Genomic DNA, 21595 nt, shown 5'->3' with positions numbered 1-21595 from the left:
GGGAGGGGCTGTGAAAAGGCGATTAAGCTAATCGCCTTTCTAGCCCCTCGGCGGAAGGAGGAAAGGAAATGGGACAGGAAGTCCCCTTCTCCTGAAGCCCCCACTCCCCCCCCCAAAAAATGACATGCCAAATGTGGCATGTAAGGGGGCGAGGAGTGGGTTAAGCGGAAGTTCCATTTTTAGTAAAGGAATTCCAAATCTTAGAAAATATGCTATGGGTGCTGTCTCATATTCATACCTTGCACCAGGGTCGCTGATAAGGCAGTACAACCCCAAAGAAAATAGGGCTTACTAAATTACACCCCCGCTCCTACTTGCTTAGGGGGTGTATACATATATGTTCCTGGGCCCCATCAGGTTAACAGAGGGGCTCAGGAGGTGGGAGCTGAGGAGGGACTATTTTTTCATTTTCAGGCGGAGGTACATAATCCTGCGACCTGTCGCATTTCGGCCCCTGCAATCTATCCCTGGTGCTTGGCAGAGTGATCTGTAAAGTGCTTTACCTGCTCCACTGTCTCAGGGACTGATGTGAGTCTCATGGAGAGAGCGGTAAAACGAATCCTGCCGGTGGCAGAGGGTGACAGCCATAGCAAAGTCATCACCCAACAGCTATGTGATACACTTTGACAGAGCCATAGAGCACTTTCTGTGCTTTGTAAATGATTATCCTAATGCTATAAGGTCTCATGCACACAGGTTGTTTTAAAAACGCTCCTCACAGCAGCAGCCTTTTGCCATTTAAAATGCCAGACGCATGTAAAAAAGTGTCTAGTGATTTTACCCGCGTTTAGGCTAGTTTACAGGCATCAAGCACTTGGGTGTTCATTTCATTGGCCAGAATAATAATTTATTCTGCTCACTGAAATAAATTAACGCACGCAGCTAGCGTTTAAACGTGTTTAGGCGCGTTTATACTCGTGAAGCATTTTTTCTGCCACGACACTGCTGCTCCTGGACGCAATGGCAGTGTTTTTTTTCCTGTTTGTAAATGCCCCTGCCCCTAAAAGATTCTAAAAGTCTATATGTGCATGGGCACATAGGGTAACATGGAGGGGTGTTTGGAAGCAGTTAAAAAAAAAAAATACCTGTGTGCAGGAGGTCTAAAGATCACAAGGCACTGTGAGATGCCACTCTACACTTGTGTTTGGGGGAGGGGGGGCAGTAAAAATGCATAGCAACCCCCAGCCACCCCCTTTGACCACATCTTTTTAAAACAGAGCGGGGGCCATGCTTCAAGCATGTCTTTTTAACCTGTTCCCATCCACGCTATAGCTGAATGACGGCTACAGAGTGGACCTACATTTCCGGGAGGCTGTTAGTAGACATCTTCCCCTCCTTTGCACGCTCCTCGATCCTGGCCTCTTACCACGTGATCAGCTGTCAGACAATGACAACTGATCACGTGATGTAAACAGAAGATTGGTAATCGTTTTTTTCCCCTCACACTGAGTGAGGAGAAAAAAAAGCCGATCACTGGCTTCTGTGTAAGGGACATCGGTTCCGAAGAGGAAGAGGCACAGCCGCCTCATCTGTGCCAACCAGTACCGCCTGCCAGTGCCCACACAGTGCATATTAGTGCCCAGTGTATATAAGTGCCCCCAATCAGTGCCAACTATCAATGCTCAGGAGTGCCACCTATCAATGCCTACCAGAGGTGCCAATCAATGCCTCATCAGTGCCACCAAGCAGTGTTGCCTATCAGTGTAACCTACCAGTGCCTATCACTGTCTATCACTGCCACCCATCAGTGCCCATCACTGCCGCCTATCAGTGCCCATCAGTGGCAGCTATCAGTGCCACCTATTAGTGCCTTACAGTGCCACCTATCAATGCCCTTCAGTGCTGCCCATCAGTGCCACCTCTCAGTGCCCACCAGTGCCACCTCTCAGTGCCCACCAGTGCCACCTCATCAGTGCCCACCAGTGCCGTCTATCAGTGTCCACCAGTGCTGCCTTATCAGTGCAGCCTCATCAGCGTACATCAATAAAGGAGACAAATTACCTGTTTGCTAGATTTTATAACAAAATATAAAACTGTTATTTTTTTTCAATATTTTTTATTATTTTTTTCAATAAAAAAGTTATGCTTTATGGGGTCATATGATTTCTAACAGCGGCCCTGCCTTGTACCAACGAGAATAACAGAGAACACTGATGATTCCCATAAAACACCTACATTTGATGCTACAAAACAAATGATATATTATACATATAACCTGATCCACTTTCATTTTGACACGGATCATGCTTGCAGTTCTGTAACTGTACCAATTATCTAGCTGAATTTGGCTGAATCCCCTTTTCTGTTTGTTACTAAGCTACACCTTTTTGCAGAATAAATATATTTAATTAATTTGTTCAAGCAACTTCTACACCTCTATCTCACTGTGATTCATTATGACAATGCCATCTTCCAGCGCTGCATGAGAATATTGTTTTACCAAGAGCATAAAGACACGCACCACAGACTATGGTAAATTGATTTGTTAGGCATTTGCATTGCAGGTAAAAGGATCTCTGATTCACTGCAGTAATAATTGATGGCTCTATTTGGATTAACAGCTGACAGTATCATTCAATCTCATTTCCTAATTTCTCTTTGCTAGATATACCTAAATTAGCTACCCAATACTGAATTTAATTTGCACAACAATGTATGAGGAGTAAATAGGCAATGTATAATTTGTTCACAGCTCCAAATGAAATATCAAAGCATACAGCTTTTGAAAAAAGAAGATACGTTTGTTGAGGTTTTATAAGCCTATGAAATCTAAGCAAACAATGGCACAGGCTGATTTATAGCTACAGTATATCCCACCTTTCTTTTCACTAGAACTGAATGTAATGTTCAATTTCCAGCATAAAGTATCTCACAAAATGAGTACACCCTTCACATTTTTGTAAATATATATATATTTTTTTTTTATGTGACAACACTGAAGAAATGCCACTTTGCTACAATGTAAAGTAGTGAGTGTACAGCTTGTATAACAGTTTACATTTGCTGTCCCCTCAAAATAACTCAACACACAGCCATTCATTTCTAAACAGCTGGCAACCAAAGTGAGTACACCCCTAAGTGAAAATGTCCAAAATGGACACAAAGTGTCAATATTTTGTGTGGCCACCAGTAGCGGCTGGTGTTTAAAAATTTTTGGGGGGGCGCAAACAAACTGAAAAAAAAAAAAACCATCAATTGCAGCCACTGTGCCATCAAACGCAGCCACTTTGCCATCAAACGCAGCCACTGTGCCAATCAAAAGCAGCCACTGTGCCATCACATCAATTGCCACCACTGTGCCCATAAAGCGCAGCCATTGTGCCCATGAAACGCAGCCACTGTGCCATGAAACACAGCCACTGTGCCATCAATTACCGCCACTGTGCCATCAAACACAGCCACTGAGCCATCAATTGCCGCCACTGTGCCATCAAATGCAGCCACTGTGTCCATCAAACGCAGCCACTGTACCCATAAATTTATGCCACTGTGCCATCAAACACAGCTACTGTGCCCATCAATTGCAGCCAGTGTGCCCATCAATTGCCGCCAGTGTGATCCATCAATTGCTGCTACTGTGCCCATCAATTGCTGCCAGTGTGCCCATCAATTGCCGCTACTGTGCCCCATCAAATGCTGCGTATCGCGACAGCCCTATGATTAAGCGACGTAGGGCTGTCGCGATACGCGTGAGGAGGACACAGAGGGCTTGCTGGTGAAGTCACCTGCTTTGCGGCCGCAGAGCGGTGACACTCGATTGTACACACGCTGTTTAACACAGCAATGTTTGTGAGTGTATTCGTTTTTCTTTATTAAACTGATATCCTGTGGTTTTATGCTATGGAGGCATTCCTGTGTTTCTTTTTGAGAGCCTGAATCGGGAGGAGTGTGAGGCCTCGTACACACGACAGAGATTCTCGGCAGAATTCGCCGAGAAACTCGGTCAAAACCCGGATTCTGCCGAGAATCTCTGTCGTCTGTACAGTTTTGGCTCGATGGAGCCGCCGAGGAGCTCGACGAGAAAATAGAGAACATGTTCTCTATTTTCTCGTTGGCCGCGTTGTTCTATAGGAGAAGCCGGCCCGCCGAGCTCTTCGGCGGCTTCATCCCAAAACGAGACGAGGAACTCGACGTGCCAAGCACGTCGAGTTTCTCTGTCGTGTGTACGAGGCCTGAGACGTCTTTGGATCCTGGATTGTATTTATGTGACTGCAGAGCAGCTCCTGTTACAGGCTTGGTAAAAGCCTCAGGAAGGTAAGAGGCTGGTAAAAATAATCCCCACACTGAGGAAAATCGGGCTGGTTTGATTCACAGACATATGAGCACAATGTAACAAGTCTTCACTGAATGAGCACAATGTAACAAGTCTTCACTGAATTAACCACTGATCATCTGAATTGTTGAATGGAGCACAGATGCACTTTGCACTTTGGACTTTATTTTTAATATTATCATTATCACTTGATTGTGCACTGGATATAGTTTTATTCACTATCACTAATCCTGCAGTGATATTGTACTATCTGTTTTTGGACTATTATTTATGATTTTTTTATTTTTTTTATTTTTTATTTATTATTATATTATTATATTTTTTTCATCGCACAGAAAAACAACAGTTTTATGATTGAACCGTTTAGGTTTTTAGGACACTTGCATTTTTGGACTTCTTTTTAGTTGTTGCTTTTTCCTGCATGTGTTTGCTAATTAGTAATTAACCACTTTCCAGGAGAGCTGGAGCTTTCATTCACTGCTATTATTGTTTTATTTATTAGCACTTTGCACTTGTTTTTTATCAAGCACTTTAAGGATTTATGACACATATTTAAAAAAAAAGGATTATTATCCCATGTACACTGTGCGGCCAGTTAGGCACTTTTATCCATTGGATTTCATTATTTATTCACTCGCAGTTCCATCCACATCTAATTATTGATGCTGGATGGTATTCTTTGGGCATAGACCTCGAGTGGAACACAATTTTACCCCAGTAGAGGACGGACTCACTCTCATACTTTAGGAATCATTGTTTAGAATATTTTATTGTTTTAAATTATTGTCGGTTTTTAGTATTTGCAAGCGCCACTACATCCCCCTGTCTATCAAATCTAACTATACGCCACAAAATACCAGCTTTAACTATACGCCGAAAAAAGCCGACCAGCGACGCTGTAAAAAAATGCGCCGGCCGTTTGTACGTTCGTGGATCGACGGAAACAGCTAATTTGCATACCCGAACGCCACCCAGCGGACGCAGAAGTATTGCATCTTAGATCCGAAAGGCGTACGAGGACGTACACCTATCGGATCTAGCCCAGATGCCGTCGTATCTTGGTTTGAGGATTCAAACTAAAGATACGACGCGGGTAATTTGAAAGTACGCCGGCGTATCAGTAGATACGCCGGCGTACTCGCTCTAAGGATCTGGCCCCCCATGTATAAATTGAAATGCTACTCTTAAGAATTTGTATCTGATCAGATTCCTAAAAAAACAACAACATTTGGTACCAGCGCATACATGTTATTTTATCAGTGAAGTGTCACATTCCCCTTTTAATGTTCCCAATTAACTATGCATTGGGCATGGGCTTAATATGTGCCCAACACATTTCATGAATAGACTGACATTTTAACCATAAACTTGTATTTTTATAGATACATTTTCTGAATCAAATCCCTCTTTAACACTCAGGCCCGGTACACACGTCCGAGGAACTCGACGGGCAAAACTCATTGTTTTGCTCGTCGAGTTCTGTGTGAAGCCGCCGAGGATCTCGGCGAGCCAACTTTCCTCATTGAACAACGAGGAAATAGAGAACATGTTCTCTATTTGGCTCGACGAGGAACTCGTCAGGTTCCTCGGCCGAAAGTGTACACACGCTCGGTCGTATGTATGGGGCCTCATCCTCCACCTCAGCAAGTCTCTCAGACACGCTGAATATGTAAGGCAAAATCGGTGGTGAAGGAATGGTTGGTGGTCTGACCCCCTTTTTTTACCTGAAGCAACATAGTGCAAGCGGACATGTACCTCTGTGTATTGTGCTAAACAATACTTTGGATAGGAGGAATCACTGAAATAGTAACTTGTCCTTGTCCAAATCTGCGATTCATTCCTCTTAAAGCACCACACACAGATGAGTACCCTACTCTGTCCCTCTCACCTGCCCACTTTAGCAATGCTTTCCGTCCTTGGCAGGATTATAGGACACATATTAACCAACCAACAATCCATCTGCATTCAGAAGAAAAAACAACTTATATTCTAAATTGGAATTCCAAGACAAGACAAAAATTCACATACACATAAAATTAAGCATTTCTCTCTATTAATAACAACTTTCCCTTACCTAGGTGTCCGTCTATGAAACTGTGAAACAGCAGCGACCCCAAGGATCGCCACTGATCACAGTCTACAAACAGTGTATGAAACAGAGACAATCGGGGGAGAAATGTTTGAACATGTCCTCTTACTGATGATCTCCACACACCGAGAATCCTCACTGATCGACACAGAAACTGCCAGTCTATGAAGCTGCGATCTCATCGCTTCACCGGCGATCCGTGTCAGAATTCACACCCCCAGACTCACCAGCTCAGAGGTGGAGAATCGGGGAGTGAAGAGGGAATCCGGGGGGATCCGAGGAGGAGGGAGGAAGATTTTTAACCTCCCTCTACCTCGTTCAGACCCCCCAAGACAGTCCAGGATCAGAGGGAGGAGGAAACTTCAACAAACAACAATAAACAAACAAACAGACAGGGTAAATGGACACAAAAATAACTATTTTAACAACACCTTTTAACTGATAATCCAAATCGTAAACCTGGCCGTGACACTCATAGGTGTGCGCAGACTATAGCATTAGGATGTGCACCCCAAGACTCAAATACACACTACCGATCACTCACGATCTTCATTCAGAAAAGGAAGGGGCCAGTAAATTACATACTTACCGGTCCCTTCCCCCACTTATTCTAAAACATCCCCACAGCAACAGCCAGCGGAAGTGGAGAGGAGGGAAGCCAGAAGGGGAGGGGCTAGGGCATTAGGGGGGATTTGTTCTGCACAGGGTGATTAGGGTGTGCCTGGGCACACCTGGCACACCCTGTGCGCACGCCTATGGTGACACTTTAACTTCCTTATTTTAAACAAAACTATTTCTGTGTTAGTTTCCTTAACTGCCTAGAACCTCCTGTCTCATGAAGACCGTTCCTCTGATATACTTTGTAATCAATAAATACACGAAAACGAATATTCCTGCATTGCTACAGCAAACCACAAGGCTCGGTATGCAAATGCCAGCAAAAATATTAGTGCCCATCAGTGCCACCCATCACTGCCCATCAGTGACACCTATCAGTACCACCTATCAGTGCTGTCTATCAGTGCCCATCATTACCCATCAGTGCCACCTATTAGTGCCCATCAGTGCCACCTATCAGTGCCTCCTATCAGTGCCCATCAGTGCTGTATATCAGTGCTGCCTATCAGTGCCCATCAGTGCTGCATATTAGTACCACCTATCAGTGCTGCATATAATTGTGAGTGTAAAAAATATTGCGCAAACTAAAATATAATATGGATAGGCAGCCAACACACAAAATGTATTTGTGAAAGAATGTAAAAATATAAAGTGTAGCGCCAATGACTCAGCTCTACTCGGGATGCCCCAAATGGAGTAAGACACTCCTGAAAGGAATGAAAAAACAACGTGTATCCACACAGTGATAGTGGGATAATGTGTAGTATCACAAATGTGAAATATCAATCACATATAATTGCCTCCTTATGAGTGCCCATCAGTGCAAGTCTACAGCACAGGTGATCTGTGACTCAGTCACAGACTGCAAGCAATGTTAGTCATCCCCATATTGTCCCGGCCCTGCCCGCAGCCCCTGCATATTGTCCCGCAGCCCCTGCCCACTGGGGAAATGTCCAGTGTGCCCTATGGCCAATCCGAGCCTGTTTAAATGGTATCTGGAGAAGCAGATTGGCACAGACTACGACAAACACAAAGTGTGGGGACAGGGGGAGGGCTGACCAATATCGGTAAGTTTCTGACCGATACCGATTATTTGAAAAATTGTGAATACCAGCTCAGCTATGATAATCGATAGACCCCTACTTAAAAATATTAACAGGCTCTCTAAATTCAACTGTCTCCTACAATGCCAATGCATACACGTATTACTTTTTCATGTATAATGTTTCACACTACAAATACAGTTCAAAGTACATGTAATTATTTCCTGTAAAACTTATTTATATGGTGAAGAGATCTAACTTATGGAATCTGTCAACATGTAACAAAACTATTGGGCTTCTATAGGACAATTTATATATTTTAATCATACCAAGCACAACTTACAGATGAAGCAATTGACAGAACTGCTCATAGCCCTGCATGGGTCTTTTATATATAATATTACAATGTTTGATACAGCCCAGCAGTGCATACTCTGCCAGAACATTAATACTGGTTCTCAGAGTTACTCTGAAAGAACACTCTCATGTGGTCTGATTACAAAAAGTCACAACGCTTTGCAGAATAAACCAGCATGTAAGAAGTACCTGAGTCACTGCGTTCTTTTCCCTTTGAGCTGCATGATCCATTTATGAACTGTGATTTATCTTAAATTGCAGAAAGCAGAGACTGTTTAATCTGATATGTTGCTGAGAAAAAGTTACCTCTAATCCTGTGCCACCTTTACCTTTGCAGTTGTGTTTAATGGACAGTTTACTACTACTACCAATACTATTACTAATAATACTAATTGGTGTTAATATTTTTACACTTTGGACAAAACCTAATGCAGATAGCTTGGCTAAGAAATAAGAGCTTTACATCTTTCTTGCTTTACAGAATAAAGTACAAAAAGGCATGTTGCTAGGGAAAATGACATTTAGCTATGATGGCGTTACTTTACTGTCATTTATTATTATATCTATTATATTAGACAGTACCATGGAAATGTGCTTTTTCAAGGCCGCCTTCCTGTTCGTCTCCCCCCTGGGGGGGGGGGGTACTGGGGGGGGGTTGGTTTGCCAAATACAGGCATACCCCACTTTAAGTACACTCACTTTACGTACACTCACAAGTAAGGACATACCCGCGAGTGTACGTAAAGTACCTCACAAGTACAGACTTCCTGCACTCCACAGCCGTAGTATGGCCTGGAAGAGGCGGTGCTTCTGCCCGGAGTTGTTTCCAGTGAAGAAGCAAAGTTCCCAACAGCCCAAAGTTGCCTTTCAGCCAGCTCAGAGTTGCTCACCATCCCATAGTTACCAGCCAGCCCAGAGTTGGCCGCCAGCCCATAGTTACCAGCCAGCTCAGAGTTGCCCGCCAGCCCATAGTTACCCGCCAGCCCATAGTTACCAGTCAGCCCAGCGTTACTGCCTAAACATAAGTGGATTACTGTACAGTACTATAAACTTCACTCCCTGACCCCCCCTTCCACCACAGCCCATGGCCCTCTGCTATAGGACCTGATCCCCCACCTCTACAGCCCCTGAAATCCCCACTACAGCCCCTGACCCCCCAGAAGTGAAAAAAGGTATTGCTTCACTTTAAGTACATTTTCGTTTTACATACATGCTCTGGTCCCATTGTGTACATAAAAGTGGGGTATGCCTGTACCTTCAAAGTCTCCAAGTTCCAGACCCTGTTTCAGGATTACAAACCCAGAAAACATTGTCAAGCCAGTCTTCTCTACACAGACACAATACTCTGAGGCCTCGTACACACGACCGAGTTTCTTGGCAAAAACCAGCAAGAAGCATGTCTTCTTTTTCCTCGACGGGAATGGGAAAATTTGGCTCGCCGAGATGCTCGGCGGCTTCACAAGGAACTCGACGAGCAAAACGATGTGTTTCGCCCGTCGAGTTCCTCGGACGTGTGTACGAGGCTTGAAGCTTTGCACTTTGTCTTAATGCAAATCCAGTGTGTCTTTTTTCTAAACTCACACTGTGTCACAAAGCATACATTTTCATGTCTAATTTGTTCTTAATTTCACACTGAAAATAAATAACTACTATTCCTGTAGTGTTTCAGTCAAATTTAAATAGACTATCCCCAAGTATACAGACTTTTCTACTACAAAAAAATAAATAAAGCAATGATAAGAGAAACAAATCTTCCCTTACATGAATGAATATTTCATATTTTGGCATCACCTGGGAGACCCCCAGTCTCTTGGTTTACATTTAGCGTCAGGTGCAGTCAGATGTCATTTGCAGCGAGTGTTGTCATTGGACATGTCTGTTGGTCAGCAGGCGTTTTTATTTTGGAAGATATTTATTGTCATGGCATTCTCATTCCTCGGGCATCATTTATCGTGATGGAGGGATCTGCATCGCTGGAAAAATTGATCGATGATAGATTTACATTGTGGGACATTTTTGCTGGGTTTTATTTTTTAGTGAAGCAAATGATCATTTGCACTTTTTTGTGTAAACGATTACCCCTCACAAATTCAAGTGGGGGCAGCCGGTATCTGACTTCCACATTCCAAAATGTTCCCCCCTGCAGACCCCCAAAAACCTCTGGGCCAAGGTTGTGGGGATGTGGTCCTTGTCTTCATCAACTTGCCCCCCTGGAAAGGTACCCTTCCAATGTTGAGTGCATGTGGCCTGTTAGGGCTTGGAATAAATACTTGTATAACAATCTGTTATGGATTTTTGGGGGACCTCACCACTTTTTTTGCTTCTTTCATTATGTGGTGTTCCTCCTTAAAATTCATACCAGACTTAAATTTGGGGGGACTCCATGCTGTTTTTATTTTGTAACGTTCCCCTGTACCAAACACTCATCAAGAATATGAGTGTGGCATGTAATTTTAAGCATTAATAAAATCTCATGTCCCTGCTAGTTGAATCTATATTTTTGCTATTGGTATGTTACCCAGGGCAGTGCCCTATTTTTTTATTTGCCAAACCCTTGCCCCTTTAGCTGAGAATATGGCTATTGCTGGTTTTTAACATTTGGCTTCAACGCTTTACTTCAATGGGGTTCAAATTTAACATCCAAACTTTATAAAATTTTGTCAAACCAGACTTAAACTTAAAGGGTCACTAAAGGATTTTTTTTTTTAGCTAAATAGCTTACTTTACTTTACTGCAGTCCTGGTTTCATGTCCTCATTGTTTGTTTTTGCTTTGATGTTGCTGTAATTCCTCTCTGTTCTGGACACTTCCTGGTTGTCTGTTTCCTGACCACCACAGTACTGGGAGATTTCTCACTGTGGTGACTAATCAAGGAGGTGTGATTACTGTTTGTAAAACGAAACTGGATTGGTGCTGAGGGGTTTTAGACAAAGCATTACTGCCCTCTATTGGCTCTCTCGCTCTGTACATCAGAGAACCAGGAAACAACAGCAAAAACGAAACTAAACTGTAGGTACATTATATGATTGTTTTTTATCTATTTGTAATCATTTTTAAAAGGAATCAGTTAACTATTATGTCTCTATACCCTGTAAACAGTCATTTCAGCAAAAAACATTTTTTTCCTTTAGTGACCCTTTAAGTGCACTCATCTCATTCCTATTGGTCAATAAGGTAATTCATCACATTAAAGAACCCATAGGAAGTCTCACAAACCAGGAATACGTGGGGCCAAGAAGTTCAGGAGGAATAAAAAAAGAGAAAAGTACAAAAATGCAGCAACATGAACAATAAATCAGTAAAGCTTAATACAATGCAGTAGGATGAGCATCGCCTTGCTAATATATCGTGTAAATCCAGCCAATGTCTCATTTTACATGAGGCACCTCATAGTTTATCAGACAAATAAGTTATGGCTGATGTACATTTCATGAGATTTAGTCAGACACATGACAAGGCTTTGCCAAGCGTACAGTTGGGTTGCCATGACACATGATGAGGTTGTGTTAGACATAAAAATAGGATGCATTGGACAAGAGACGAGATTGCCTTTAATGTAGAATGAAAGACAATTGGGACAGTTCACAAAGTTCAGCATTTGGATTGTTGATTTATCTATTTGTATGTTACTGCTCTTTATTTTTGCTTGCTGAAATATGCAATTCACAAATAGCTTTGATGTTTTTCTCTATACATTACTATGTTAAAATTATGCTTTCCATGTTAATGATTTTCCAGTGCAATTTCCGGCCATTAAACACCTCAATTGTCTGTATACCCAATTTTTACATTTCTGCCGTAGGCCCGTTTCTCTTGGCAATATTTTCTTAAAAATATATATTGTTTTAAGCTTCCTATAAACAGAAGGTGTAACAAAATGAAAACAAATTAGTGTTTTTTTCCTGCTTTGATCCCAAGTTTCCTGCCAATTAAAAAAAAATGTACATTTTATTCTGTCATTTGTTCCCTTTATAATAACGCTAAAATGATATTCCTTTTACAAAACATGGTGAAATTGTTTAGAAATGAAATACAGATGTTTAAATATGATGAATAAAATATTGTTTTTGGATTATCAATTGGTGAACTGTTATCTATATACGTCCATTGAGAATTTTGCTAGTTTGTTGTTAGTTGCGCTGCACTAGATATATGATTTATATTAATTTTATAATTGTGTTTTTTTCTTTAAACGCAAGCTTGCTGACACCTTTAAATATGCTTTGTAATAGACAGTCAATCAAGGCGGTCTAGCAGCTGCACATGCACTCCAAAAATTAATAGGCAGCACAGGGAGAAGACAGATCAGTGTATGCTTTTCTTTTTTTAATACCGTAATTATTATTTTTTTATATATATATAAAAGGCTACACTTATTGCTTTATTTTCAATTGTACTGTAAAGTGCAAATACACCATTGAAAGCACAACGGTCAATTACATTTTTGGATTATGAAATCAGATCAGTAAAATAACAGTTTTGATTGATTACAAAGGTTTTATAGAATATGGTGATTGAGTTTTTGTGGATCTGTTATAGTGACTTTTGCTGTATAAAATGTCTTTTTCGCTGCCCTGAGCTAAACCGGGTTAAATGTTTAAAGATTTCCATTTTTTTTTCTTCTTTGTTCCAGACATTTTAGGTATCACAGACCTTTCCAGCTGACGGGAAATGGCTTTGGAGAACAATACCCATCGCAGCTACTCAATTATACCATGCTTCATCTTTGTAGAGGTAAGTGTAGCGTTTTGTATTGGAAAGCTGTAGGGTTGCCACGGTTACAGTCGCAGATCAGTAAACAGGCCACTGTAATGTTTTATACTCCATTGATATCTACTTGATTTTATTGTTATTACATTGCCTGTGTCACAGAGAAGCCTATGTAACAGCTGGTAGACTAGGCATCCAGTTATAGAAATATACAGTTACAGTACTGTCTGTATACGTTATGTGAGATTAAAAGTTTACACTATTTCATTTTCATAGTTAACATAATAATAACTGCGCAGAATTTTAAATACATAAGGAGACTATTTATAAGCATTTAGCTAGGAAATGTGGTTGTGCAGATCAATACCAGTGCAGTTACACAGAAAATCAATGGGAATTAAGAAAAGCAACCCCATAGATCATTAAAATGACACCCATGCACATCTGTTGTCTAATAGATGTCATTTGTGTTCTGAGAGGGATTTCAGAATAGTGTAACACAAACCAGAGCCATTACAATAAAAGCTGCAATGTGATTTTTGCTTACATACAATAAATTGGACCCCTTTCACACTGAGGCGGCTTGCAGGCATTTTGGCGCTAGAAATAGCGCCTATAAAGCACCTGAAAACCGCCTCCCTTTCATTACAGTGTGACTTTTCACACTAGGATGGTGCGCTTGCGGGTTGTTAGGAAAAGTCTTGCAAGCAGCAACTTGGGGCGGTTTAGGAGTGCTGAATACAGTGCTCTCAAAACGCCCTGCCCATTGAAATGAATGGGAAGTGCTTCCAAAGTGCCTGAAAAGTGATTCAGAAGCACCGCAACACAGGCGTTTTTAACCTCTTCTTTGGGCTTAAATGCACCCCACTAGCGGCCGAAGAGCAACGCTAAAACGAGCAGCGCTTTATTGCTGATGTGGCCGCAGCCCCAGTGTGAAACTGGTCTTATATACAGGAAGTTATATGGAGCAAGCATGTGACAGCTTGGAGCATTGTTTGTCACAATGGGAACTTTGTAACCCAGAGTCATTATCTTAGGACTCATGCAGGGCTGACAACCTGGCACTAGCTTAACATTACTAAAACAGCACTATCTAGAAGGATTTAGAGCAATAATTGATTAAATAATCCATATTGACTCATTTAAGACAAGAGAGACGAAGGATGTTTGCTTCTCATTAGCGCAAAGACCAACTCCAGGGAAAAATGAAATCGAAATAGTTCATTGTGCATCAGTTTTCTTACTCCTTATTCTTCATTCCAAACACCTCTTCCTAAGGCATGCTGTATTGTAAAGGAGAAGAGTCAGTTTCCTGCACCTCAGACCATCAGCCCCCCCCCCAAAAAAAAAATGCATACAGTACAACTAGTTCTTAGACAATGTGACTGTATTTGTTTTCATTTTTTAAGAGCACGTTCAGCAAGTGTAGAAAACCTTCTTATCTTTATCTTACCAGGAATGCAGTGTCCTTGTCAATTCCTGTGAGATGAAAAAAAAAAAACACAAACATCCTTTTCTTTTTTGTGTACACTGCCAATCTGCAACCCCCCCCCCCTTCCCCCATCCTCCAGGTGACCGAATTTGGGAACAAAGTGGCATGATTATTCCCTCTTGCGAGGTTTAAGGCATGTGGCCTGTATGGCATGGGTGGTGCATACTGTTCCTAACCTAATCACCCAGGCTGCATACCTGGATAAGGGTTTGGTATGAATTTTAAGAAGGACCCCTTGCCTTTTTTTGCTTGTTTTTTTTTTTTTAAGGAGAAAAATTGTGTGGGGTTCCCCCTAAAATTCTAACTAGACCCATTTCCAGGCATGCAGTCTGGGTGGAATAAGTATAGTTTGCATTAGAGCCCATTTTTACTCATTACTACTACTTCAAAAAAAGTTAAAGGGTCACTTAAGGAAAACATTTTTTAGCTGAAATTACTGTTTACAGGGTATAGAGACATAATAGTTAACCGATTCCTTTTCAAAATGATTACAAATAGATAAAAAAACAATCATATAATGTACCTACAGTTTAGTTTAATTTTTGCCTGTTGCTTCCTGGTTCTCTGATGTACAGAGCCAGAAAGCCAATAGATGGCAGTGAAGGTTTTGAAAAACGAAACTGGATTGGTGCTGAGGGGTTTTAGACACACCTCCTTGATTAGTAACTAACTACAAGTGCAAAGTGCACTTGGAATTGCACTAAAAGTGCACTTGGAAGTGCATTCGCTGTAGATCCGAGGGGGGCATGCAAGAAAAATAAAAAACAGCATTTTAGCTTGCACATGATTGGGTGATAAAATCAGTTCTTCTTCCTCATTTCAGATCTGCCTCTCGCAGTGCAAAGTGGATTTGCCTTACGTAAATAACCCCCCATATGTCCTTTAAAAAAAAAACAAAAAAAAAAGGTAAACATTGTTTCCCAGTGTAAATCCAAGTCAATCACCTTGTCCAGTGATGTAGATGCTAATAAATCAGAACAACCTGCATCCAAAACGATATGCCACTTGATGATGTTGACCCCCCGACAAGACGACTCACCACCCAATAATGTTCACATGTCCTACTACTGCTGCAAAACAGATTCCCCTTTGCTCTTGTAAGTAAACAATGGGGCAGATCCACAGAGAGAGTACGCCGGCGTATCTACTGATACGCCGGCGTACTTTCAAATTTCCCGCGTTGTATCTTTAGTTTGAATCCTCAAACCAAGATACGACGGCATTTGGGTTAGATCCGACAGGCGTACGGCTTCGTACGCCTTCAGATCATAGATGCAATACTTTGGCGTCCGCTGGGTGGAGTTTGCGTCGTTTTCCGCGTCGGGTATGCAAATTAGCTATTTCCGACGATCAACGAACGTACGCGTGCCGCCGTCGCATTCTCTTATGTCGTCTCTTGTCGGCTTTTTCCGGCGTATAGTTAAAGCTGGTATTTTGCGGCGTATAGTTGGACTTGCCATGTTAAGTATGGCCGTCGTTCCCGCGTCGAGATTTGAATTTTTTTTTTCCGTAAGTCGCCCGTGAATCGGGATGGATGTAATTCACGTCTAAGTTAAAAAAAATGACGTCGTTGCGACGTCATTTAGCGCAATGCACGGCGTAAAATTTAGAAACGGAGCATGCGCAGTTCATTCGGCGCGGGGACGCGCTTCATTTAAATGAAACGCGCCCCCTAATCGCCGATTTTTTTGGAAGAAATTCACTGATGAATTTAAGTGCACACAAACACAATATAATACCTATTTTTTTTTTTTTCAAATTCAAAAGATGATATTACGCCAAGTAAATAGATACCTAACATGTCACGCTTTAAAATTACATTCACCTGTAGAATGGTGGCAAACTATGGTACCTAAAAATCTCCTTAGGCCAGGCTTTAGAAGTCTTTTCTGATTACCAGTTTAGAGTTACACAGGAGGTCTTGTGCTAAAATTATTGCTCTCACTCTGATGTTCATGGCAATACCTCACGTGTGGTGCGAACATTGTTTACATATGTGCGTGGGACTTACTGTACGTAGGCTTTCGGCCTTTGCGTGCGAGCATGGGGGGGGGGGGTGGTTTTATTTAAAAAAAATTATAATTTCTTTTATTTATTCTTTATCACTTTTATTGTTATCACAGGGGATGGAGCACACACTCAGGATCTGCTCTGCTGATGGATCTGAGGCTAAGCCTGACAGTTCGAACCCCAAGTCAAGGGGATTTTTTACGGGCACTTTTCTCCTTTTCATGGCCATTTATGGACAGGAGAAATGTGCCTGTTTTTTCATAAACCATCTGTAAATTTACGGACGGTTGGTAACACAGGGTTGGGGTGTACAAATACTGCCACTGTAATGTTTTGTGGCCGCGGCAAGAATTATGTCCTGTGTTCCTTTCTATGGGCACCGTGCCTGCTTAACATGACCCTTTCAAGTGAATGGAGCTGCTCCGTAAGCACCCCACAGCTGCATGCAATGCACATAGTTGCAGTATGCTACTGTCGGGTTCTACAACACCTCTTCACTGCCTGCCAAATGCTCTCTGAAGAGTGATTTGAATTCAGATCTCTCTTCAGAGACTAAATCACATGTGAATGAGCCCTTAAAGAGATGCTGGGGCTAGACAGGAAAGGGTTAAAGCAGAAGCGTCACAAACTTGTGAATAACATCCCCATCAGTTTAGTACTTTTGGAAGATGGCTGACAATCTGCTAGTTGGATAAAGATGCTAACTGGATATGAAGGGGGGGGGGAAGACAGATGGGGGAGAGAAGGTAAGGAGATGGGGAGAGTTCAGTGTCAGTACACTGCTCAGCTCACTCATCACCCCATGCTTGTCTTTGGTGGGCATCAATCTTGCAGCTAAAATGTAGCTACTGTCTGTAGTACTTCCATTTCCCAACCACACATCCCCTTTCACAGGCACAGCACTGGGACAGACACATGAGGAGACGGGTGGGAGAAGGTAGAGTACATTGATTTCTCTCTCTTCTACGTGGAGGGGGGGGGGGAGTGTTCTTGCTTGGCTCTGTGAGAATGTCACAGACACTCAGACTACACAGATGCAGCCAACTGCTGCCGACAGTTTCTACTGATGCACAAGGTCCATGGGTTGCCTGAGAAGGTGCAACTGACGTCTAGGCACCCCACTAGATCCGGCAATGCTGCCATGATATTGCACAGATTGTTGGCTTACCTCCTCTTATTAGGTCTTTCGGCAGCATTGTCTCTGTCTCCTTCCTGCAGGTGCCCTCTCAGCAAAACGCGTGCTGAGGAAGCACCCACAGGAAGGAGAAGGAGACAGTGTTGGGGGTATAGGGGTTACCAAAAAAAAACAGGAGGTAAGCCACTGCTATATGCAATATCATTGCACAAAGCAGGTACGTATGACTTTTTTGTATTTTAATAATAAAAAAAAAAGAATAAAGCTTAATATCACTTTAAAGAAAAAGTGCAGATTATAATATTAATAATAATAATAATAATAAATAAAAAAAACATACATACTTACCTAGCTGCTGCAGCATCGATTTGATGTAAGCTCGAAAATGGAACAATCATGCCACCACTGATCGCTCAGTTCTCGGGTCCGCTGTGAGCAGAGAACGGTGGCTGGTGTGAATTGACCCTTCATTTTAACAAAGCATGTTATGTTTACCTCCCTCCCTCGTTCATATTTCTTCCATTATGTCCAAAATGAAACATATTAAACATTTAAAATGTGATATGACATGTAAGGTGGGGGAGCAGATAAATTTGCGTCACCCCACTCATGGGACCATTGCACACTTAAAACAGGTTTTTGGTCTGGCTGTTCCCTTTTAAATTAACTACAAGAACATACTACCCCTCCCTTGTTGCAGCTCTAATTATGTGGTTTCATCTCCTACTGAAGGGGAGAGTACTTGCATTTATTGATGGTTCAGTAGGTTAGCTCGAGCTGTAATGACTGAGCTAGATAAATTGTTAAACAAAAATGTTATTATTTATAAAAGACAATGGTTTTCTTAATACATTTAATGACTTAGTTGCTTAAAAAAACAATAATACAGGACTGCAGCCAATTTTTTTTAATAAATGTGTATATTGTATTTATTTATTTATTGCCTCTGCCTATGGCCCATCATTTCATTTCTCCAACCAGTTACAAAGGCTGTCATCAATGGATGAAAAGATATTTTACATGATTCAGTATTTTGCTGATATCCGTTATGTAAAAACGATAATACAAAGACAGCATAAGCATAAAACATTTCAAAATAATTAGTTTTTTGTTGTATTTATAACCTGGGCTTGAACAGACCACACTTGCAGTAGTGTATACAGCTTATGAGCAATCCCATCTGTTATTCTGACATAGAATGATTAAATGCTGTCTTCTCACAATCGCAAATGCTATGGTAAAGCGCATTGTGTTCCTCTTGCTGTGATGTTTTGCACTTTATTCAGAGGTGTCTATAAACTAGAGAAACTTAATAATTCAGTGCAAAATATATGCAATTATTTTCTTTTATTTGGTGGAATACTTCTATTAGTATCAGCATCCAAAAACTCAAGGTGTTAAAAATCAATGTCAGTATTCAAAGTAAGTTGCACATTTTACACACATAGGCCCAGATTCTTAAAGGACTTACGACAGCGTATCGCCATGTACGCCGTCGTAAGTCCGAATGAGAGCCGTCGTATCTATGCGGCTGATTCAGTTACACATAAATTTGGCTAAGATACGAGCGGCATAATTCTCTTACGCTGTCGTATCTTAGTTGCATATTTACGCTGGCCGCTAGGTGGCGCTTCCGTAGATTTCCGCGTTGAATATGTAAATTAGCTAGATACGCCGATTCACGAACGTACGTGCGCCCGGCGTAGCAAGATACGTCGTTTACGTAAGACATACGCCGGCGTAAAGTTATCCCTCATAAAGCAGGGGTAAGTGATGTTAGGTATGGACGTCGGAAACGTACGAACAGCGTCGTATTTTACGTTGTTTGCGGAAGTCGTCCGTGAATGGGGCTGGACTTAAGTTACGTTCACGTCGAAAGCATTGACTATTTGCGGCGTAATTTTGATCATGCACACTGGGATACGTTCATGGACGGCGCATGCGCCGTTCGTTAAAAACGTTAATCATGTCGGGTCTCGATTCATTAGCATAAAACACGCCCCCACACTAGCCTACTTTGAATTACGCGGGCTTACGCCGGCACAGTTGCACTACGCCGCCGTAACTTTGGGCGCAAGTTCTTTGAGAATACGGGACCTGCCTCACTAAGTTACAGCGGCGTAGTGTATCTGAGATACGCTACGCCCGCACATAGTTACGCCGCCCTATGTGAATCTGGGCCATAGAGTATGTCTTGGCTGGTGTATATGTAGCCAGGAGCTGCATATATATATATATATATATATATATATATATATATATATATATATATATATATATATATTCCTGCAATCAGGAGACACTGTGTGGCTTTGCTGCGGGGGAGCCATTTTCCTCTAGTTCTGAGTTTGATGCTGACTTGTTACCTCCTTGATACAGAGACAAGGCAGAGCAAAGCATCTTGGGACATGTAGACTGAATGGATGGGATTTGCCCTCTTGCTGAATCAATAGTAACTACAACTACCAGATGGCTGATGGGGAAGAATAGACCGCTGGAAGAGACACTAAGATGAACGGATTGGGGCCTCGCACACTCTCTTGTATATCCAGTGGATATTTAGAGGGACACCTGTGGGCAGCATCCCTTAGCTGTTCGGCGGCAGCTTCTATCATAGACACTATATACAAACATCTCTACCTTATATCTCTTCTACTTGTAGTTCTACAGAGAGCATCATCTTTGAGTCAGCGATCACTGTGATTCCATTAGCAGTTCGTTCCACACATGGAGATTTTCTTCCTTGTTTATTCATAACCAATTGATTCAGGTTGCTTTGCTATTCAGAAATTCCTTGCATGCAATTATTTGAAGGGCTAGCTGAAGATCAACCTGATTGCAGCACAGTAATACAGGACTACATCTCACCTCCTTCCCCACTTCAGGGATTTTCTTCTACTGAGCTCACAGAGCTGCAATTTACCAAGAACTCTCTGAAAGAGCAGGTTGAATTTCAGTACAGATTCTGACTGTCAAAAGTGCTGACATTGGGCCAGATCCACATAGCGAGTACGCCGGCGTATCTACTGATACGCCGGCTTACTTTCAAATTACCTGCGTCGTATCTTTAGTTTGAATTCTCAAACCAACATACGATGGCTTCTGGGTTCGATCCGACAGGCGTACGGCTTCGTACGCCTTCGGATCATAGGTGCAATACTTCGGCGCCTGCTGGGTGGAGTTTGCGTCATTTTCCGCGTTCGGTATGCAAATTAGCTTTTTCCGACGATCCACGAACGTACGCGCGGCCGTCGCATTCTCTTACGTCGTCTCTAGTCTGCTTTTTCCGGCATATAGTTAAAGCTGCTATTTTGCGGCGTATAGATAGACTTGCCATGTTAAAGTATGGCCGTCGTTCCCGCGTCGAAATTATAATTTTTTTTTTGCGTAAGTCGTCCGTGAATAGGAATGGACGTAAGTCACGTCATTTCGTGCAAAGCACGGCGGGAAATTTCGAAACTGAGCATGCGCAGTTCAATCGGCGCGGGGACACGCTTCATTTAAATGAATCACGCCCCCTACCTGCCGATTTGAATTCCGCCGCCAGAAATACACTACGCCGCCATAACTTACGGCGCAAAATCTTCCTGGATTTGACTTAAAGCGGTGGTTCACCCTCCATAACAAGATTTTAGCATAAAATTTGGCATAGCAGCGCGAGCTACAGTATGCCTGTATTTATTTTTTTAGCCGGTACTCACTGTGCAATCGTATATTGAAGATTCCGACTCCCTGCGGGGAATGGGCGTTCCTATCCAGAGGGAAGGTGATTGACGGCCGGCTCTGGCACGTCACGCTTCCCGAAGACAGCCGGAGTAGGTCTCGGCTCTTCACGGCGCTATACGGCGCCTGCGCACAGACTATGCGCA

The 21595-nt window shown here is 42.2% G+C and overlaps 1 protein-coding gene across 2 annotated transcripts in view; it reads left to right on the top strand.

The window, feature by feature from the left end:
- Positions 1-21595, top strand: part of PLPPR1 (phospholipid phosphatase related 1) — a 206168-nt gene that overhangs the window by 81762 nt on the left and 102811 nt on the right. For both annotated transcript variants that reach the window (XM_040361011.1, XM_040361010.1), the window contains exon 2: positions 13013-13113. In XM_040361011.1, the coding sequence (XP_040216945.1) occupies positions 13051-13113 (63 nt within the window). In that variant the 5' untranslated portion in view covers positions 13013-13050. The remainder of the gene's footprint in view (positions 1-13012; positions 13114-21595) is intronic.

Source organism: Rana temporaria, chromosome 1 (assembly GCF_905171775.1).
Source record: "Rana temporaria chromosome 1, aRanTem1.1, whole genome shotgun sequence".
Taxonomy (NCBI): Eukaryota; Metazoa; Chordata; class Amphibia; order Anura; family Ranidae; genus Rana; species Rana temporaria.
The sequence above is the reverse complement of the archived record's forward strand: the minus strand, read 5'-3'. Positions and strand labels throughout refer to the sequence as shown.